Raw genomic sequence first — 22,098 nt, forward strand, 5'->3', positions numbered from 1 at the left:
TACGCTTTGCCATTAGACTGCATAATAAAGTAGGTAATTTTAATCAGATGAATGTAAATTAGGTTGGGTTACTTTTAATGCTCGAAATCTGTTACCTCACGTAGTGTTATTGAAATGATAATTTTGCGTCGGTGATTAAATTAATGTAGTTCCACCGCAAACCTCGTTGCAGTCGAGACGAATTAAGCTCGAGCAAATGGCTACTTTTCAGTCACCGCACGAAAAAGTTAAGTGAATTTAAAGAAGATTTAATCTAAAAACGATAGTAGCTTCATTTTTTCTCGCTCTATCTCTATCTTGGAATAAAATATTGATAAAACAGTGTGTGCGGTGACTATCTTGTGCAGACAACACGAACGATGTGCTAATTTCCGAAAATCATCGGCCAAATTGCACGTTGGGGCTAGAGGATTTTTTCTCTTCGCATTCCGTATGAAAAGGACAGCAGCAAGAGAAAGAGAAAGAAATAAACTAGAAAAAGATCGATGTCATTCTGCTGGAACAGAACACGCGTCTATTTTTTGTGTCATTTGTCAGCACATTTTTCGTACTTCTGTTGCTAACAGAATGTAAACATGATGCAGCATTCACCGTAATGGTCATGGTTTGAGTTTTGTCGTTCATTCTTATCAATTTGAATCGGGAGACTGTCCTTTCAATGTGTTCTTATCATCGCCATCGATCGTCCAACTCGTCCGAACTAATTCAGTTGAACACGTGGGCAACAATCACTTTGAACTTTTTGGGAGCGCGATTTAGCGTCGTAATTAAACTGATTCAAAAGAAAAGAAAGAAAGAAAGGCTTTTAATTTGTACGAAACCTTTTTAAAAATGTGATTGGAATCATGTTTCAATTACTCTGAACGGGCGATAGAGTTAGAAAAAGGGAAAGAGAGATATTTCACGTCAATGAACCACTTATCCTTCAACAGGAGTGCTTCAGTTCTTTTGAAATAAAAAAAGGGAACAATGCCAGAGCGTTCGTGCTTTTTTTTTGCCGAGTGTAAAGTGTATTCATCCCAAAAAATAAATAAAATGGTGCACCGGTTAACTCCTTTTAATTACGTATGCAATCCATCGTCGGGCGAGCCAAAGGATTTCTGCTGGATTATGTACTAATTTTGGGATGCCCCGTGTATGGGGATAAGTTAGTTCTTCATATTTATAATCATGCAACTATTTCACATTGCGTTCGTCTTTTGAGCTAGACATTTAATGAGAGGACAGTGGAACGTCGCAAGCAAAAAAAGGCAGCTAAACAAGTGTTATGGAGACAGATGTAGAGCATAACTAATTTGAATGGGCTTTCAATGGCACATACACACACCCAAAGCTTATTTTACGAGTAGCATAAATACAGAGAGATAAAGAGAGGGAGAGAAAGAAAGATAGAAAGAGAACGAAGGCAACGACAGAAAATTCTTTTATGTGCCTGGATTACCAACGATGGAAGAGAAGGTGGGTATGCTTAATTGAGTTTCTTTCCGACAAACTGCCAAGTAATAAATACCATTAACCATAGCATCTGTCCGTGTAGCAGTATGAGCGCCATGGAAATTTCATTGACACCGTTGCATGATGCGCACCATCTCATTGACAAAGAATGTGAGTGCAAAAGCGAGATCGGGGGACCATAACGATAACGGACACAAGGGCAATATTGCAAAAGTACACTGAAAAAAATGAGTGAGAGAAAGACCGAAAAAAAGAAAGTTGAGAGAGTAAAAAACCGTACGGATTCCATTTTTCCGTTTCATTCTCTTTGTCCACATCATTGTTCTTTTTCTCTTTCATAAGTGTCGCCTATTTGCTACTTCTATGATAACAGATCCACTTTGTCGTTTTTCTAACAACAAAAAATATGCACCATTCCAACGGAACGCCAAGGTAAAAACGGACACAAAAAAAGCAGAACTTACATTCTACCTCGAATCGACATCGTCTCGTGTTTCATTTTTATCTTCTATAATCCCGTTTTCGCATCGTGTATGAGTAAGTGTGTGTGTGTGTGTGTGTATCATTTTTTGCCTTTCTTCTCGTTTTCAACTTTTATGCATGGTTTATGTGAGCTGCTGTGGTTAATTTACTTAGCTTTGTACGGGATACTGTTGAAACAAAAAAACGCATTTTTTTCATGCGACGCATCTTTCTAGTCTCGCAGTGACTCTAGATCACTGGAGTAATTTTTTTTGTCTCTCTTCTAATCCATTTGTGCATACATATATACATCCGTGTTGGTCATTTGTCATGCTTATCTTGTGCCATTTGTTTTGTATGATTAGGCGTGTAGGCCTATTTCGATTTTATGAAACTTTCCACCGAGTCATTGTGATTTTGATGATCAGAAAATTAATTGTAAGCCTCGAGTCGTGGCCCTCAACACACACAGAAAATATCAGACACAGCGATATCATTTCGCAAATGAACCGTCCGCTTTTGAGATCATAACAATAGTCCAATTGAAATGATAGGCCAATCGAATTACTGAATAAATTGGCACAAAATATTTTGCGGTCACTTCCGCACCCAACCGAATACGCTCAACAATAATGAGAATGGAATGTCAAGAATAGATCTTGCATAGCAGCACCACTGTACTCTTCTCTCTTTTCGTGCCTATGTCTCCGTTCATTTTTTTTTTCTCTGTCGCACAATCGAAATGTAAGTAGAACACACGACAAGCGGCGAGATGTAAACTTTTCAAAATTGCTGTAGCAGAAAATAAGAAAAGACAAAAAATATGCGAATTGTGACGGCATTATCGTCGGTGTGTGTGTGTGTGTCAACATTTTTCCTTTTTTCCTCTTTCTCGTTTCGGTGTTTTTTGTGTTTGTGATTTTGCGTGTTAGATTGTTGTATATTTTGGTACATGGTTGTCATATTTTATCCAACGACGTCTATAGTTTGTTTGTTTGCCATCATCTGGAAAATTACTGTAACTTGGACAACAACAAAAGACAGGCGGAAAGGTTGAGAGAGACAGAGAAATAAACACAAACAAAATGAACGAACCGAATTCAACAAGATGAAATTTAATTTTCTAATTTCCGCTTTTGATTCTTTTTTATTTATCTTGTCGTTCTTGCAGAAAGAAAATGCTCTTGTCGTGTTTTTTCTTCGTTTTCGGTTTGTGTGTGTCTTTGTTTTAACATCGGTCTGTTCTGCTTCGTCACGCTAAATGTGTAAGACATACACACACACATAGCATATGGCTCTTGGCACGGTTTGCTAAGCACAATTTTTATGTCCCTCTTTTATACACTACCGTCAGGACACTGTTGTTACCCATACTAATTTTGCGTATTTTTTTTTCTCTTTGGCTCTGTCGATAAGTGCCTGTGCACTTTTTTTCCCTTTTCGATAACACTGATTCTTTCTTTCTTCATTCAATATTGATTGGTCGAATATCAGCTCAAAATTGGACATGACACATCCAATGAATAAAATGCAGCAAAAAGTCGACGAAGTTGAGATTCATCTTGAAAACTGTCTGACACGAATTTCGAAGAGTGCGCCGGAATTATTTCCGATTATTGATTCATTTATTCATGCCATTCACGTTTCCAACTGATTTTATCGAAAACCAGATTCGGAGAATCGGTTCGTGTTTACGAACTTTGACTCGCGCTCTCAATCGAAATAATTACTTAAGCTGAATATACAAATTCGTTCGTCGTTGAACTCAAACTGCTTGTTTTCTTCGAACTCCCACCCTCGCAACGGCGCGCGAAAAAACAATATTCAGAAAATGTAGCACAAACTCTTATGCAGAAATTCATTTTGGAATTCTTACACATAAACAAAAAAAAAACAGTAAGTAAAATGTTGAAATGCTTACTTTTCCGTGCTCAACAAACCAACCGATTCACTTGAGTGCGCACAAAATCTACTTAAAATTCAGAAGATTCCTCGGCACAACTTGTTTTGGAAATATCTTTTTTTTTTTGCAACTGATTTCACAATCGGATATTATAATTCAAGTTAATAAAATGTTGCTTGTAACCAATTTCTTTAACGAAAAAAACTTTTCTTCTTTTTTGGACTTTTGGATTTTAAATTTTCTTGTAACTTCACTTCGAATTTATGTCTGCGGAACAGAAACGATAGTATCTTACCGTATTCTTATTTAACAAACTTTACCGTATCAATGTTATCTCGGTTTCAAACTCACACTAACTGGCGTACGTTTTTCTTGATCAGAAACTGAATAAATTCTAGCTTTGATTTTTTTTCATTAAATATGGCCATTTGAAAATGGCTCAATCGCTTAAATCGAATAGTGATGTTCCAAGCATTTTTGCCACGTTGATTGTGTTTTCCCAATGATGATGGACTGAATTTGGAGTTAACCCCGTTTTGAAGTGCACGGTGTGTTGGATAACTTGACAACACATCTTATCTGGGCGGCGTATTCAGCCCCACTGATTATGTTGATGCGAGTTCACTGCTTTCATTCGATATCATGTGGATCGTGTGTATTCCGTAGACAAACTGACGACGGCAAGTATGCACACCAACCAGCCAGCCAGCCAGTCAGCCAGCACTACACTATCCAACACGACAAAGGATATATGCTGAATGTGCACGGTGCCGAAAAAAAAGCTTACACGGTATTTGTATTCACAGGCAAGCAACATCTGCTCAATGGTTGTGGGCTTCTGTTGCTGTCGTTGCTGCTGCTGCTGTTGGTGCGAGCCGATGACGCCACCGCGCTTTCACCCAACCGCTTATCAGCCAGCTACAAACGCGAATCGGCGTTCTGCGTTATCACGCACATCGCTTTCAATTGGGGTAGCACCATAACAGTAGCACATGGCTTCAATGAATTTTGCTTATAACAGCTAACTCTACGATCCAACGAAGGATTTTCTGTTACGGCTACGAATTGTTGAATTCAGCACTGGAAATGGGCGAAGGGGTAAAGAGCATGCGCAGGTGAACTCGAAGGAGAACCTCGATGTGAAGGAATATTCTCCACAGAGAATCTGTGGACATTTTTGATCAAAACTGATGTGAAACACTGAAGTAGTTGAGGACGTGAATAATTCCATTCAATGAGAATCTTAAACATTATTTTTCATTGTTATTATCGAAAAGAAGACAAATCAAACTAATCGGCAGGTCTTCGTCCAAACACTATCCGGTGTTTTCACAGAGCTTTCTATAAAAATTTATTCACGAAACATCATATCGGTTTACAATTCAATTCATAAAAACAATCTCAATCTACCTAAACTTAAACGTAAAACATACGAATTCGAACGTTATTCTGTTTTAAACAAAGATTGAAGTAATACAAGTTTAGTTTCAAGCTAAAAACAATAAAGTCTCAGTTCTACTTAACTTTTATATAAGACAAGAATATAAACCGAATTACATATTTTCATTTTGTTTTCTTTGTTTTTTTTTCTCTTCTTTTTAAATACAGAACCGTTGCTTGCTGCGAATTAATTAATTCTTAGATGCTAAGATGAGTGAGAGTAATTTCTTCATTTATTTCTCGAATCTCGTTGTTGGTTTTTTTTTTGTTTGTGTGTGTAAATGAGTGCGTATAGAACGATTTTTTTTTTATTTGGTTTGAATTAGCATATTTTTTCTCGTCTTCCGCGATTTTGTTAATTTATGTGACAATCTGGAAAATATCAATTCGGTTTGAGTCAACAATTTCGATTGCTTTTGTTTTTCTTTCGTTTCGTTCTATTTCATTACGATGATGCGTAGAAGTATTTTTGTGCGGTTGGTATTTGTGTGTACCCATACGACTTCGCCGCTGACAATGACGGTTGATATAATTGCGATGTTGCATACTGGTAGTTTGGATTTGGGGCTTGAGCTGCTGCTGCTGCTGCGATGGCTTGACTAGCACTGTGTTGGAACTGAGAAACGAATTGTGGTGTCGATGATGTCGCACTTATTGGAGCATATGCCACTTTTGGTGCGTATGCTGATGCCTGGGTATAGTAACCCGTTGGCTGGGCCAAGGTATACTAGAAGAAATAGGAAAAACATGTGAGCAAATGATGTGAATCGAATTGGTTCGATTGTTTGTTATTCGTTGTTGATTGTGTCTTACTTTTACTGGAGCGCCTCCGGTTGGTTGGATATATGCGTTTGTATAAGCTGACGAAGCCGTTGCCGGTGTTGGAGGTACAATCGGACGATATGTTGCTTGAGTATATGTTGGATAAGCCACTAGTTTCTGTGCAGTTGCATAATTCAATCCAGCATTTTGGTATGAAACTATATCGATGACAAACACAGCAAATGGTTCAAATCGAATCGAAATGCACACATTTCAAAATTTATTACAAAAAATCTCAATAAGAAAGATGCGTCAAATTATATCAAATCTTAGATTAAAAAGTGGTATAAAATTATTCATTAAACAAAGAAAGAAATCTTCAAAAGTGATAAATGGTAAGAAGAATCCTTTTCAATAACCAAAAACGAATGGAAATCTTCGAAAAAAGTGCTCATATTTACAACAATCGTTACTTAATCATCTTTTGTATATGCTGAAATGCGAATGTAATGATGATTCTTACGGAATGTGGGTGTTTGTTGGTATGCTTGGCTTGCTGGTGCGGCCGAATAGTAGGCAGCAGCTGTTGGCGTGACCACGGTCGTTCCAATTTTGGGTACACTGGGCAAAATCGGTGTTGCTGTCGTGTATGTGTATGGTTGAGCAGTGGCTGGAGCGCCAACCGATTGTGGAATAGCATAGCCCAGTTGCTGTAATTGTGATGAAGTCAAATAGATGCCATTCGAGGATGCTGTGTACGGGATGATTTGACCCTGCTGCAGCGAAGCGGCAGGTAATTGAGCAGAGGCAGCATTATTTGTTGTTGCCGTTGAGTAACTGTTGGGATTTGTATAGGCACTCGTTGTGTACGGACTGGCAATACCAACGGGTGAATATACATATGGATTTGGTTGTGTGGCTGCAATAGCCAATTGGTATTGTTGGTTGGGTGCAATCGCGTAAGCAACCTATTGAAATGCAAATTATCGATAACATTTTAAATATTTCACTTTCGAGTCCATTGGGTGTGAGTGTTCGCGTTGGTTTCGAATTGGTTCGGTTCACTGTATACATTACCTTTGGCGTTGTTGAAGCATATTGCACCGTTGTCTGAGGTTGTGCAGAATTCGATGTGTACGACAGTTTAATCGTTCCAACACCACTTGGAGTCACGTATTGTGATGGTGCACGCACATAGAAAATCTTTATAAAACGAGAGAGAGAGAGAGAAAGAGAAAAAGAGAGGGAAAAAAGCAACAACGTACAAAATTAGGAACATAAAAATTAAATGGTGAATTCGTTTTTTTTTCGCTCTCCATTGGAAACTTTTGCTAAACGCAGCACGATCTTTTCAATTTCATTATCGATTCATGCGATGAGCACATGTGTGTATCATTAATGGTTTGAGCGTTCGTTATTGTGTTCATTGAACAATTGATTGCAACAGAGAGAAAGAGAGCATTGCAGAAAAAAAAAACTGAGTTTGATTTTCTAATGCATCAGTTATGGACCTTTCTTATGATTTCATGCATACATTTCACTTTCCATGTTTGAGTCGATCTGTAGTAGAGAGAAGGGAAAAAAATAAACCATGCCATGCAGCTAATGCAATCACGAAGCGCAACGAATTGAGCGAAAAATCTCCAAAGTGTTTTCGGGACAACGCATTTCGTGCCTACATTTCATGCGTGTAATGTGTGCATTGTTTTCATATTTGGGCCTTTTGTATCGCTTGCGGGTCGATTCATTTGAAATTCAATAGATTCGAGTTTTATGAACTTCTAAAAATGCATTTTGGCAAGAATTGTGTGATTTTTGTTGTGGTTTTGTCTTTCTTTTCACACAGAAATGGACCACAACCATTGAGTAACTGGAAAATGTTAAAGTTGAATAACTTTTTGCAGCCATATAAACGATATTCAACCAATATAGAGTTCATCACATACACACACACACAGTCATATTATGTCGGCGATAATGGAAAATCTGTTGTTTTTTCTATTTATTTATATATTTTTTTGAATCGGCAAAGAAAGCCATGGCAACCGGTTTATGGTGCAATTGCATCGATTCTGCATCGCTAAACGTCGTCGCGCAACACGAAATTGTATAATGTTTTACACGTTTAAGTTCATCGAGTGTCTATGCGAGATGTGATGTATAGCAAACCAGTTATTTCTATTACGTTCGATAAATGCTATCGTCTGTGGCATGCTGCAGCAGCCGCACAACAGGAGATCAGCACGTGAATTTGCGTACCTCCAATCGACTTCATTTTTCATGTAATACACGCAACACGCGATGATATTTATCAGTTTGTACCGATTACGGAATATGTGAATTTCATATTGATTTGTGATGACAAGGTTATTGACTCTCGTCTGTCTGTGCACTGTGCACACAACGGCTGTGTGTGTGTGTTTGTTTGTATATTATTTTATCTCCACTACTTGCCGTGTACGAAAACTCATTTTCGTTCAGAAAAAATAGGTGCATTTAATCGCGCTAAATGAAAGTTCGATGCAAACGATTTGGAGTAGTTTTTTTGTGTGTGTGTTCAAACACGATGCAATGTTTCGTTGCTGTTGTTGTATTTCAACAAGAACTGATATGAGAAAATTGCCGTAATCAAGACAAATGAGAAGCGCAATTTGTGAATAAAAGAACACTTTGGCTTCATGTTTGCTTTTCATTCATGATTCAATTCGTTTCATTAGCCGAATGCTTTGAGTTATCACGTCATTTTGATTGTGAACAGTGACCAAGAGACTTCGTAAGTAATTCCATTCGATTGACGCTCTCTCCGTCTCTTTCTCTCCAATGAAAATGTAATTCAATGTGACGCGCCTCATTCATCTACTGTATTCTTTGTTGCACAACTATTTCCATCAAGATAAATAATTGCAAGCGAATTGAATGACCTATGAGTGTGTATTTGCAATACCCTGAGCGAAAAATCGATTCCGATCGACGATCCCACGCGCTGCATTCAAACGATTAAATTGAAAATATTGCGGCCATTCAAATAATTATTCCATTCTCGGGATGGTACAAATTTCGAGTTCAATACCTGTGGATTGTTGGTGGATGATTGTGGGAGCAAAGCTGCTGCATAAAGTCCTCCGAATTGTCCGAATTGTCCAAATTGTCCGAATGTTGGTGAAAAGAATTGTTGGAAACTGTTTGGTGTATTGAAACTAATCACACCACTTGATCCCGAACCACTGTTTGTACCTACACAAAAAGTGGAAATGTCGTTCCAGCACAAAAATGGAAGAAAAAAATGCCACCAAAAATCGTTTTAACGATTCACATGCAACTTACCAACATCAACCGGTGAGCTCTGCCCTTGGTTTTCATTGTTGGTGGCTGTGGACGTTGTTGCTACGGCCGCACCACGTTTTGCCACTTCCGATTCAGCTGCGATATTATCTTGAATTGGTTGACTATAAATATGATTGCTCTCGGCTGCAACAAATCCACCTTCACTTGATTGCTCTTTTGATGCACAAATAATCGCAAATATCGATGCGAAGAGTATAATTTGTTTCTGTGTGTGTGTCAAAAGAAACAAATATGAAAAGTTAAAAAACATGCTCTCAAATCTCACTTCATAGAGAGGGAAAAAATGTTCATGGGCGCGCTCATAAAAGTATAATGATCGAACATTTAATCAAAAAACATCCGATTTCAATTGGTTCTAGGGAATTTAATCGCGATGGTGGCAATAAATGTTTGTGATTGAAAATATTTAATGTGATACACTGTGTTTAACTGATATCGATAGAGAGAGAGAGAGAGAGAGAGCACGCGAGCGCTTGGTTCTCTCGATGGGCTTTATCGGATTAATTTGTAATTATTCCATTAGGCCACCGAATAAAAACCGAGTCAATATTACCGGAACGGTAAACCACACGAATATCCATTGAGTAATTATTATTTGATTTTACGACCGCTTGCGTTCGCATTAAAAACCGTGGCCAACATGTAAAGTTTACCAATTGCATCGTGCACGTATTCCCAATTCCACCATACGAATGAGATAAACTGTGTTATCGCTCTAGTGTTGCGATACAACGAGGGAAAATATCAGAATGAAAAATTTAAACATGAACGAGGGAGGCACATACCGTGAACATCATAATTGTTTTTGTATGTGCTTTGGTTTAGTTTTTAACTCTCTTTGTTGTGGGTTTTCACTGTTTGCTCGATTTTCTCGCAAATTCCGCACTATTCTCTTCTCTTCTTCAGATTTTTTTTTTTATTTCAACTCTCAATTTTCACTCGCATGTACTAATTCACTTTTCATTCTAAGCTCGATGAGTGTATGTTGCATCTGCCTTCACCTCCTTTCCGTTCTCCGTTCTCCGTTCTCCTTCTTCTTCACACAACTATTTTCACTTTTGAATTCTAAAACTTTGTAAAACAGAAATAAAACATAATTAGTGCAAGCAATTAACGAACGAAACCTTTTTTCTCTGGCAAAAGATAAACTCAAACACATCAAAGCACAAACTATCAACGAGACAAAACGAAAGCAAAAATTGTTTGAAAAACTGACAATTTTCCAAACGATTTCTGGTCACTCGCATAAAAACCAGGAATATTTAATTAGACATTTTGTAAAATTGGTTGTTGTTCTTATCCATGAACACTCTCACACCCACACCACGCGCACAATTTCAATGCACAATAGAAACTCGCTCACAAAAATATGCGGACGCACGAAAAGTTTTTGCAAAATTTTCCTATTAATTTTTTCTTCTCGGTTTGATTTGATTTGTTTCGTGTGGCTTTGTGTGACATAAGACACTCACTTGTTGCGTTGCACTTGGCAGAGACAGTGGAAAAATATTTTTTTTTTCTGTAAATACCGAATGAAATGCACACGATGCACTGAAAGTGAAATTTTCACGTTGCCTGTTTATATATAGCGTTTGGTTACAGTTGCCCTAACACTGTCTAAGCGAGCGAAATTCACGTGTATGTGTATGTGCAATTTGACTGGTTAAAAGTCGAGCAAGAGTATTTTTCATTCGATTTTATGTATCGTTTTTCTTTGTTTTCTTTTGCCTTCTCTTACTCAGCGCTCGCATCTCCCCAACACAACACAACAACGCATCTGAGAAATTGGCTTTCATCGTTTTCGGTTGTACTAGTAACTTTGTTTTTTCTCTCTCCACGTCTCTCTGCAGAATGCAAGTGAAGTTAATGATGCAGATTGCTTGAGAGTTTCAAGGTAGTACCGGCGTGAATTAGAAATTTTTCAGAAACATTCAATTTCGCACTGTAATTAAACCTCTGGTGTGAGTGTTTGTGTATGCATAAGTGTGGGGATCGTTGCAATCAAGCATCACTATTTTGCGAATTTCTTTCGAGATCTGCTACACTGAAACACGCTAAACAGAAGGGAAAAAATATTGCATTTGCTTCGCCGATAAACGGCATAGTATTCGATTTCTTTTCTTTTTCTTTTTTTTCTGTTCGCCCTTTTTTTATCTCTCGCATCGCCGACCGAAAACAGAGATGAAAGAGAAGAAAGAAAAAAACCAACGAACGAACAAACTTATGGATAATTTTTTTTGGTGGAATTACATCGAACATCTGTGTTACATCGGTGTTTGGAATAAATTGGATTTCCATTGAAGATGTTTCGTTGCAAGTGCACAGTGTGTGCACAACTGCACATTGCCGTTGGAGCGGGTGTGCGCTCTCGCTGTGTGGTAAGATTTCGACACAGATTAATGGTTGAATGATTCGGAGAATGACATTGCACCGTGACCGCAGATAGTCGATTCGCCTTCGCAGTAGTACACAATATGCTTTTTTTAGCGCGCCCTCACACACACAGGGACCGAAAAAAAAACTTTAGTTTGCAATAGAGCTCAAATATTTGCTCTTCTTGATGAATTATATTATTATCATAAGTTTGTTGTGTTAAGTAATTGTGATAACATCATGTTTAGTTGATTGGATTTTCTTGCAGTTCTGTTTTCACATGCTTGATCTTGATTACATGGTCCAATGCGTCCGTATCATCATGATTTTTCTCCGAAACAAACAAGAATCTCATCTCGGTGCTACTACTGCTGTAGCTGCGCTTCTGATAATGAGTGCACGATGGGGATATATGTATGCAAAGTGATCGTAGTGTGAGTGGGTTTTTATCAGCAAAAAATGGTTTATTGCTCGCCGCATGTTCGTGCGCTCCCGCGCGCTCGTTTTTCATTTTTCTTCACTCCAATTTTGATGAATTCATCGGTTTTTTTCGTCGAGATTTGCGATTCAGATTAACGTGATTAAATGCATAATTTGCATTAATTGCCCCGCATCGATATTCCATTTCGGAGTTGAATGGGCGATCAAGCGCGAAAAATGGTGTAGTGAAAAGGAAAACTTGATTGACAAATGAGAGAGCTCTTTGCAAGGGTTTTTGGACGAACGAAAATTGCATTTGCACACATAATTTCGAAATTTTTACGATTTGCCCATTAAAACCATGCAGACAGACATTGAGCTCATTATCATTATTTCTGTACGAGTGAAAGTGCTACGGTCGAAGCCAATTTCATTTTCATTTCGTTTCGTTTGTTTTTCACTGAAAAATTCATCTGCCAAAACAGAATAGAATTCGAATGTGGCGACGGCCCTATCGGTCCGTGTAATTGTCTCTCAATGGGAAATTATCTATGCGCCGTCGTCAACAACACTTCCGACTGACTTCTTTTACTCCATCCGGTCATCAAATCGAATCGAAAGAAGAAAAACACAGTTATTAATATAAATTTCACGGGTAATTAGAGAGCATTTAAATTAGTCATGATCTTAAAAACCTGACCCAAGGTGCACATACACGGATACACACACACACACACACACACACGTGTGCACTTGCAATGGCATCAATTCCGGGTGTAATCATCATTTGATCGGCGTGTAATTATTATTTGCAGCTCGATGTGCACATAACGGCAATCACACTTTTCGATCACTTCCATTCATCCATTCATTCATTCAAAGCAGCCATACACACAATTATCTGTGATTATTTTTTCTTTCGAAAATAAAAATTATTAAATAAATCGCATTCGGTCCGCTGCAGCACAAAATGTATACACGAAACAAGAGGTGGTTTTACTGGCTGACATTAAACATTTCAAAACATTGACGCAGAGCCGAAGAGTGTCTAATGCATAATTAAATCAAACAGGGAAATCAATTGAATTCGTTTTTCGTAGCGATTGATACTTGATTCCAGCCATGTTCACTGGAGCAACAATCTTTCTATTAGTCTACTTATAATAGAAGAAGAAGACGGCGAAAAAAACAATCATTGAGCACTCACTTTCGTTATGTACAATCACATTATTTTGCGTTCGCTCGTTCACGCGTACGCTCAATCCAGTTTTCGTGCGAACAACACTCTTGAATACACAAATGCACGGGCACACACACAATCGAAAATGCTGAAACGGAAGACAAACGTATGCAAATGCACGGAAAATCGTTTGCACTTCTACAAATCAAGTTCGACTCGCTATACAGACCTCGTAATATACGATCGCAACATTTTCGCAGTGCCATTTTGTCATTTGAATCAATATCTCTCTGCTTAGGTTGCATGATTCGCCACTCAGACAAATTTAATGTAAATAGCAAGCAAGATTAATGCATGAGATTATATCGATGAATCGAGAAAAGAAAAAAAGCTGTAAATGCAAAGAGTGTCTTTACTGGATTGGCAATTTACGTGATTGCATATTAGATAAGATCATTGTGATTTTTCTCTCTTTCTTTTCGTCTCTGTCCAAGTCGCAGCGAAATATCGGAAATTGCATCACAGCTAGAAAAAATGATGGAAATAACAGGAATCATGAAAAAAATTTATAGCACGCCACAGTTAAATTATAAACATTCATTTTTTTTCATTACCGGTATTTAAGTGTTACTCATTTCATTTCATTTCCATGAAGAAAAAAAAAAGCGTTCAAATATTTATGGATTTTATTGGCATTCTTGTGGTGAAAAACGGAAAATATTTGTGTGCAACAAGTGCAAAAATCGGAAATAAAAAAAATGCACAAATCCAACGGTGGAATGGTAGTGTTCATTGTGGCCCCGTGTTCTTGGTTGAGTCAGTATGAGTCGAGACGAGACGAAACGAATTGTGTCGTATGTAAAATGTATTGTGTGTAGCGCACAATATGCACGATAAACGCAGTCACCTGTATTAAAAAGGTCAATTAACGTAATAATGTTTCGCAGCTAAACTTGAACCTCTGCTTATGATTGCAATTCATTTTTGCTGGCTTGCTTCGTTTATTCAGTGCGTGGCACTTACCTTTAGGAGCCAGTTAGCGCACGAATGCGAATAGCAAAACTGGTACCGTGAGCACGTCATCGCACGCTAGACGATGCTTTAATTTAGAGCAGCAAATATGAAACAAAAACAAATCCGAATCGCTGCTGCTGCTACAGTTACAGCTACTGATGTTGCTCATGTTGTTGGCACTGCCATTGCTGCTGCTCTTGCATTGGAGACGAAGCAATGCGATGCGAGCAGAGGAAGAGAAGACACGACACGACAAATTGAGCGTGTGGTTCAACGCGAAATGTATCTTTGGCCAAATAACATATCTGCTGTGCTCACGTACACAAATTACAGCAAAATAGAAAATCCAATAACTGACGGCGCAAAGGAAATGCTCACTGTGTATGCTATTGCTGCTGCTGCTGCTGCTACTGATGATGATGATGTAAATTCCATTTGTGTTGCAAATACAAATTGCCACTTAGAAATAGATTCAGTTGCACTTGCCATTTTGCACAAGATGAAAATTGAAAGTCACTACGTCATACTGCCAGTGGTACTGCTGCTGCTACGATTACTCGATGAACATTTGAACAATCGATCGCATCCGCATTATACGTGTGAATACGTGCGAAAGTGTCTTTTAATTGTTTTCTCACTCTTCTTATATGTTTTGATCTACGTGTGTGTGAGCGAGTGAACGTGTCTCACTCTGTGTGTATGTGTGGAAACTCGTGCACTCCGATTTCAAAGGGTAATAATAATTGTGCACACATCGGTTCAAATTGATTGATGGTAAAATGTGTGCAAAATGCATCGTTTAGCCACTATATACGTATATAGTCCGGTCCTCAGTTTTGTTAAGCATCTTTAATCAAGATCGATATTATTATAATTATCTAAAGGTGAAAAATTAATAAGCATCATAAAAATTGTTGTTGGCCTAGCACTGCCCGTTCGAACTCAGTTCGAATAAACAAAAACAACAACAATGAAAAAAAACAACAAAACGCTGCTGTCTTTATGAAAATATCGTATGGCATCGATCAATGAACGTCGAACGTCAAACATCGCTTTTGCAAACTGATAAATGGCTCGAGCGGTTTTTTTCTTCTCCTTCTTGTATTTTTTGTGCGACGAGTATACGTCGCTTGTATGGCCATTTTCTTCGTTTTTCTCTCTTAAAGACACAAACACAAAAAATAGAAATCAATCATAAAAGTGTTAATTGCCATGTAGAGCGGCAGAGTCAACTGTCAACTTTCCGATATCCAAAGCAAACTGTACCTGCTGCTACCAGCTAACAATCACTTTCGAGAGATTCATCACTACACGCACACTTCCAAACTGTTCACTGACCGCTTTATTTCTTCATTGCGTCAAATGATATTTGCATAAATCCGTAATTATTTCGCAGATTGTGACCGACGATAATTTTTATTTCCATTTTATTTTTATATGCTGTTTTTCATCAGCGGTAGGAGTTCGTTCGCCGAGATTTAATTTTGTTTGAAAATCCTCTCTTTTTTTCGTCGTTGTTGTTTACACTAGCCACTGTTAATTTGTACTCATGAATACTGATGCAGTATGACATGACCAAAATACATGATTGAACGCGATTGCCATGATTGTTCATAAAGCGATATGCGGCGATGATAACAATTCAGTTTGCATTTTTAATGAGTTGTAAACCGTTGAGTTCCTAGACACACACAAAAAACAAAATGTGTACAACATTGGACATGACGCATTAATGGTTCGGTTTTTGGTTCATGATTTTATTTAAGCGCTTCCAAAAAAAAAAATTCATACATTTTCGGTTTTGTTAAATAGAAAAAAATGGGGAATTGTCAATTAGAGTATAATTCATCAATGAATAGTACATTTATTCACACGAATCAATCTTCGAGAAAAGTTTTGGCTTTCGAATGGAAAACGAGTAAAGGGTGACTTTGTATGCAAGTCGATGAGTGAGTGTTGGTGTTTGCTTGTTTTATTTTGTTGGTTTTTTTTTTCGAGAGGGCATCGTCTGATCTTCTGTTTTGCTCTTAACGAAGATTTTCCGATCGTTTTAATAAACATATCCATCAGAGTTGTATCGTTGGCTGTAGCCCTGAGTGTATGGCTGTTGCAATCCAATGACTCCGGTACTTGGGTAGCCAGTGTATCCGTTGTAGCCATAATTGTTATTATAGCCGTTATAACCACTGCTCAAATAATTATTGTATCTGTATGGTGAGGTGTAGCCATCATAGTTGTTGTATTGTTGTCGATTATTGTATCCACTTCCATAGCTTTGTTGATAAGCACCAGGATAGCTATTGTAATTGCTGTATGTACCTGCAAAAATATTTGTTTTAATTTCTTTTCCCAAAACTTTTATAAACGAATAAATCGTTAGTGACTGATTTCGCTGTTTATGGCTCATCAGTGCAGATGTGAAAGATGTCAAATCATCTGCAGTCAAACACAAACTGAATTTCCTCTCTCAGTATGCAAATGTGCAAAACAAAAACGATTCCAAATTCTTTTTTTTTCAATTACCTGAGTAGCCAGGATAGCCGAAGTTGCTCAATGGACGATTGTAAGTGTATCCACCGCTTCCGTAAGCTGTGTTAAGCCCTTGATTGTAACCGCCATAGTTTCCATATCCTTGGCCATATCCTTGGCCATATCCTTGGCCATAGCCATAGCTGTATGGGCTGCTAGTACCATCATAGCCTGGAACATTTAACATTATTTTGTTTTTATCTGTTTGATTCGGATGCGAATAAGCCCTTTTTTTTACAAATAAAACTGCCTCTGGTTCCGAAAAAAAATCCGCTCTATTTCAGATACGAGCTTTAGTACAGTTTGATTGTACAAGGCACAAAGCCTCGAAATGTGCACACACATATATCAAAGGGATTTATTTGTCAAAGGGAAAATTGAATTTGTTGCCAAACAAAAAGCACCAATTTCCATATCGGGGACATCGATAGAAGAAAAGGTTGAATTCCATTGATTTCGACAAAAAAAATGCGTCCACATACATACGGTGAATTAATTGCAAATCACATCAAATCATTTCAAATGATTTCCGATTAAAGCTATGGAATTCAAGAGTGCTTCACATACATTGTTACAAAAATTGAGTGGAAAATTACTAAAAATCTGTTGAAATCTGAACACACATATCATTTGGAAAGAGTTTGCATTATTTATTGTCAGTCTCTGTGTTATTGCCAAAGGCTAATAAGCATGGAATTTTCATTTCGCAAAAAAAAAGTTTTATTATTTGTCGTACCATATTGATTGTATGCTTGATTGCCATACAAGCCATTGCCATATGTATTATATCCAGTGCCGTATCCAGTGCCGTATCCACCGCCATATCCACTGCCGTATCCGTAACCCGATCCGAAAATCCCTCGTTTTTCGGTTTTTTTCTCGGCCACTTCTTCTGCTAATGCAACGCTCAACGCGACCAATATCACTGCCTGTTTGATTTTGTATTCAGAAAATCAAAAGAAAAAAATCGGTTATTATTCCATCCAAATGCCTGGGGATCACTATTTCATTTTTCAGATTTAAATTGTGTGAACCAAAAAAAAAAAACTCGTTATTTATTGAAAAATGGAATCTAAATTGAAATATGATTTATCGTAGCACTTGCACAACTTTCATGCAAAAATGAAAGAAAAAACTGCACAACTCTGAACTCACCAACACTTTCATTGTTTCAATCGACTCTGAAAAATTACACTCTCGTAACGAATTAATAAAAACAGACTTGATCAAATTCTAGATGAAGTCCACGGAGACGTTTGGAAGCGTTCCGAGATGATTCTTTGTTGAATACTGATTCGATAGCAGGCAAAGTATTCGTTTTTATAGCCGCCGTTTGCCACAACATCTCACGAAATATTACATATCTAGGCGGGTGTAGTATTTTTTCTTATTTGTACTTGAACTTATGTAAGCGGCAGCAAAGAATAAGTAACTATTTTCATAAGCGAAAGAAGCAAGCACACGAAAAAAAAAATACTGACACACACACGACACGGCCGCAACAGCAGCAGCATGAACAGAATCGCAACACAATACTTTGTGTTAGCATTCACTTTCGGTCGCGTCCAATAAGTACAGAAAAAGAAAAAAAAAAAACAACCAAATCTCGTAAATACAGTCAAAATGATTTGTTAAGAGAGATAATACATGCTGTCCTGCTTCATCGCTCCATAGCCGCCTGCTCCGCAAAAACCGAAAAAAACAAAATTTTGTGCACAAAAATATGTGTGTGTGTGTGTGTGTCTTTTTTGTTCAAATTTAAATAAACAACCATGTAAACAATGCATGTAATTCATTTCGTTTGGCCAGTGAGTGTGTTATTGTCATTTACAGCTTGATTCATTTCAACTCTTTTCGCTCGTCAATTGTTGTCATTTGTGTGTTGCTGCTTCGGCGTATTCGCTTTTGTCTTTTTGATTTCAACGTGTAAATCAGCCGGGCAAACAGGCGATATATATATGTATGTACTATTTTATCGTCACAAACCGCAAAAGCATGCATAAGTTTAGTCATTCTCAAAAAGTTCCATGGTTTCGCTGAATGAGATCAGTTCGGTGCCGTGTTGTAAATAAATGATTAGCCCCGCCGAAAAGCCTGAACAATGGAAGCTTCTAAATCGTTTACATAATCCGGCCGACCCGCAAATAAAACAAGCCAAACCGCACGCAGATTCTATATCAAAATAGAGTGTGATTACAAAGCCGCCGAAATCCAAAAGAATCGGGCGTTAAAAATTGATTAGATCGCATTTTGTGCGGTCAATTATAATGTCAAGAATACGTTTTATTGCAATAAACATAGTTTTCATTGGGAGAGAACGCGCGCGCCAAAAACAAAGCAATTAGTTACACACACACTCTCTCTCTCTCTCTCTCTCTCTCTCTTTCTGGTCTGAATCATTGTCAAAATGGTACGTGTCAAATGGCTTTAGCCAAATATAGCGATTTTATATACATATTGACAATTTATTTTGCTGATAGATGGTTATCTTTGGCTGAATTTAGAAGAGAATGGGCCAATTGTTCAAATGGCCATCAATCATGCGACAATGTCTTTATTCTCCTCTTAATGCAGACATTAACGGGTATTAAAATGGAATTTATAAACAAAATATATCGATAATTCCAAATATTAATTTATCCACTTCCATTTCAATGCGTTGTGATTTAAATTTAATGGTACATTAAAGCGATTACAAACGGGCCGCCACTGCCACCACAGGAATTGTTCTTGAATTTAGAATCTAAACGGCCTTGATTACCAATTTTAAATCACTATTGATTTGTTGAGTAAACAGAAATAGAAAAAATTGAATCATTTGTGTAGTATATACCAAAAAGTCTATTAGAACTGATGTAACCATTGCCGGAATGCTGTTGTCATTTTGAAGTGCTGAATTTAGCTCAGCTTCTGCTAGTTGTGAAACCGATGTATAGGCTATAGCATAGACAACGATTGAAGAAATAAAGAAACAAACAAACAATTACAATGAATAGTGAAATGTTGCCATGCGGAACGTGTTGCGTCTACAGACCGTCATTACCGGCGTAAAAATGCGTTGGGCGCCCAATTTATCGATCTATAACGAAATCAAACGTTCGAATAAAAACAGCACCCATACAATAAGTATTAATGATAATAATCATGGAAGCAACATCATCGAACGTATAAACATCCATTACAATGCGTTGTGATTTGAATTTTGTTGTTGTTTGTGTTTTTTGCTTCGCTTGTGCTTCTATTCTGATCACATCGCATCGCATCTCGAGTGTGAGTGCTAACAAGAAAAAGAGATGTCTCACCACTGTTCGGCAAAGTCGACAGGAACTAATTTACTGTAATATTGTTTTCCGATTTATTGACATAATAACAAGAATGACTTGACTTGTGTGTACGACATTTTGTGATGGCAGATACCATAGGCACACGGGTGTCCGATGCCGCCGCCGCCGTCGTCATCGTCGTTACAAACCAAATGGAAAAAGCATTGAATTCGACTCAGTCATTTGGAATCGAGACAAATTTCATTCACTTGTCAGGCACAATTCCAGTGATAAGTATCACTGACACGATGTTACTTAAAACGAAACCGCCACTTCTCATTGTCTTCATGCCTCATGGAGGCTACTCAATTAATTCTTGTGCTTGCAAACATGAATGTGCGTTTGGATATTAGCACCACATTTCGATGATGTACTTCTCATTTTCTTTCTCCCTCTGGCTCATTTGTCCACTTCGTTTGGCCCAAAATAACAACAACAATAACAAACAAACTCATCATATTTTTTGCAACGATATTGTCTCCAAAAACAACAAATTACTCTTTTATGTGCTTAGCCGCTGTCGTATCTTATCTCATTTGCGAGAGGAGAGCACATTTAAGACGAAATAAATTAATATTCGGTACACGCTCCACATCATCCGCTCCGTATTTTTGGTGCATGCAATGAATCGTTAATTTTCTTTTCATTTTTATCTCGACCACCAAACATCAACTTTTGTTCACACCAATCTCAATGACATATCATCGGTGAACCGTCGCTCATTCTGTCCCATGTAAAAAATGGCAAATATTTTGTATGTGTGTGTGTGTGTGTTTCGGTTTAATTACTTTGTTGACGCAGGTAAATAATAATGTTTCGAATGTCAATGAAAAATTATGCAATCGTCGTAAATGTTTAATGTATTCGTCTTTTTTTGTGTGTTCGAGTTGAAACTTGAAGCTTCTTCGTCCGTGCTATTGATTAAAATGAAAAATTATGACAATTAAAGCAACCAATAAATAACAACAACAGAAAAGAATACTGCGTCATGCGCGATTTACATGGGTATTTCGTGCACAAATGAAGTCATCCTGAGAATCTGTTTGGAAGTAGCTCAAAAAATGTGTGCACTATAAATGGTGCGCAGAAAAAACCTGAAATATTCTGAGAAACCATATTGCAAGCGGTTTTAGTGCCGATTCGCTGTTAGCAATTTACCTGCACAGATGCGATCGAAAATAGTGATGTAGCTGGTGTTATTGACCATGTAAAATATTGAACAATCTGGATGTCATGCTGTTTGCACGAGCATAGCAGCATTTGACAATATTTGCCGAATTTTCAATAATAGAATCGTGGTGCATGCCATTCGTTTAAGTTAGATCAAAGTCATGCAATTTGTGTGGACCTGGACATTCACCGAATTTGGGTTTCGTTTCACAATATCAGTCAAAGCCCCCCAAAAGCTCGTGGCTATTTATTTATTTTGTTCCTTTCAGTAACCGATTCCATTCAATCGCATATCCTTTTGAATAATGTGCAAATTTCTCTCACTGTTCATCGACGTCCAAACACAGTATGTTCAAACACGGTATGTGGCAGGGCGCTGGTGTATTTTGATGATGCGATTGTAATTCAAGCGCACAGCGTGCATCTATTGAATCGATATATATTTTTCATTGGAAAAGCAACCAGCCAGCCATACGATCGTTTCAGTGATGTCAAACATACCATTTACAAAGTGAATACAATGTAAATAATGCTCTGATTTCAGGTTGCCAAAGCAAATACAAAATTGAGCATTTATTTCCAATTCGAATGTACTTGACGATTTTATTGGAAATGACTTGATGAAATGCATAGTGGCAAATATGCAAATTAAACCGATGCGTTTTCCAATTTCAGTCTCTCTCTCTCTCTCTCTCTCTCTCTCTCTCTCTCTCTCTCTCTCT

At 37.7% G+C, this 22,098-nt stretch overlaps 3 protein-coding genes across 7 annotated transcripts in view; all 3 read right to left on the minus strand.

Annotated features, from left to right (window-relative positions):
• LOC129567454 (dopamine D2-like receptor) overlaps window positions 1–4,478 on the minus strand; it is a 149,667-nt gene extending 145,189 nt beyond the window's left edge. For 4 of the 5 annotated variants that reach the window (XM_055444368.1, XM_055444360.1, XM_055444351.1 and 1 more), the window contains exon 1: window positions 3,839–4,472. The gene's annotated coding sequence lies outside the window, so the exon portion shown is untranslated. Of the gene's footprint in view, window positions 1–3,838 lie in introns of all 5 variants that reach the window. The other variant, XM_055444332.1, reaches the window with a different exon arrangement.
• Window positions 4,479–5,705: 1,227 nt separating this feature from the next.
• On the minus strand, window positions 5,706–10,831 carry LOC129568534 (uncharacterized). Its single transcript, XM_055446579.1, has 8 exons — window positions 10,731–10,831; window positions 10,153–10,438; window positions 9,347–9,572; window positions 9,093–9,256; window positions 7,100–7,225; window positions 6,546–6,990; window positions 6,008–6,240; window positions 5,706–5,876 (listed from the first exon to the last, which is right to left on the minus strand). The coding sequence occupies exons 2-8, from the start codon at window positions 10,162–10,164 to the stop codon at window positions 5,706–5,708; spliced, it is 1,377 nt and encodes a 458-aa protein (XP_055302554.1). The 5' UTR covers window positions 10,165–10,438; window positions 10,731–10,831.
• Window positions 10,832–16,090: 5,259 nt separating this feature from the next.
• On the minus strand, window positions 16,091–18,191 carry LOC129565439 (keratin-associated protein 6-2-like). Its single transcript, XM_055440381.1, has 4 exons — window positions 18,039–18,191; window positions 17,620–17,812; window positions 16,878–17,054; window positions 16,091–16,673 (listed from the first exon to the last, which is right to left on the minus strand). Exons 1-4 carry the CDS (start codon window positions 18,048–18,050, stop codon window positions 16,405–16,407), a joined length of 651 nt encoding a protein of 216 aa, XP_055296356.1. The 5' UTR covers window positions 18,051–18,191; the 3' UTR covers window positions 16,091–16,404.
• Window positions 18,192–22,098: the final 3,907 nt, after the last annotated feature.

Source organism: Sitodiplosis mosellana, unplaced genomic scaffold (genome assembly GCF_009176505.1).
Source record: "Sitodiplosis mosellana isolate CC-2019 unplaced genomic scaffold, AAFC_SMos_1.0 Smas_scaffold_1, whole genome shotgun sequence".
Classification (NCBI taxonomy): domain Eukaryota; kingdom Metazoa; phylum Arthropoda; class Insecta; order Diptera; family Cecidomyiidae; genus Sitodiplosis; species Sitodiplosis mosellana.

Excerpts from the sequence above, each read along its gene's own strand:
- LOC129565439 (XM_055440381.1), bottom strand. Across the intron at positions 17,055-17,619 it reads TCAAGCATACAATCAATATG|GCTATGATGGTACTAGCAGC; the intron begins GTACGACAAATA and ends TAAATGTTCCAG. Across the intron at positions 16,674-16,877 it reads CGGCTATCCTGGCTACTCAG|GTACATACAGCAATTACAAT; the intron begins GTAATTGAAAAA and ends ATATTTTTGCAG.
- LOC129568534 (XM_055446579.1), bottom strand. Across the intron at positions 9,257-9,346 it reads GAGCTCACCGGTTGATGTTG|GTACAAACAGTGGTTCGGGA; the intron begins GTAAGTTGCATG and ends CTTTTTGTGTAG. Across the intron at positions 7,226-9,092 it reads CATCCACCAACAATCCACAG|ATTTTCTATGTGCGTGCACC; the intron begins GTATTGAACTCG and ends CGTTTTATAAAG.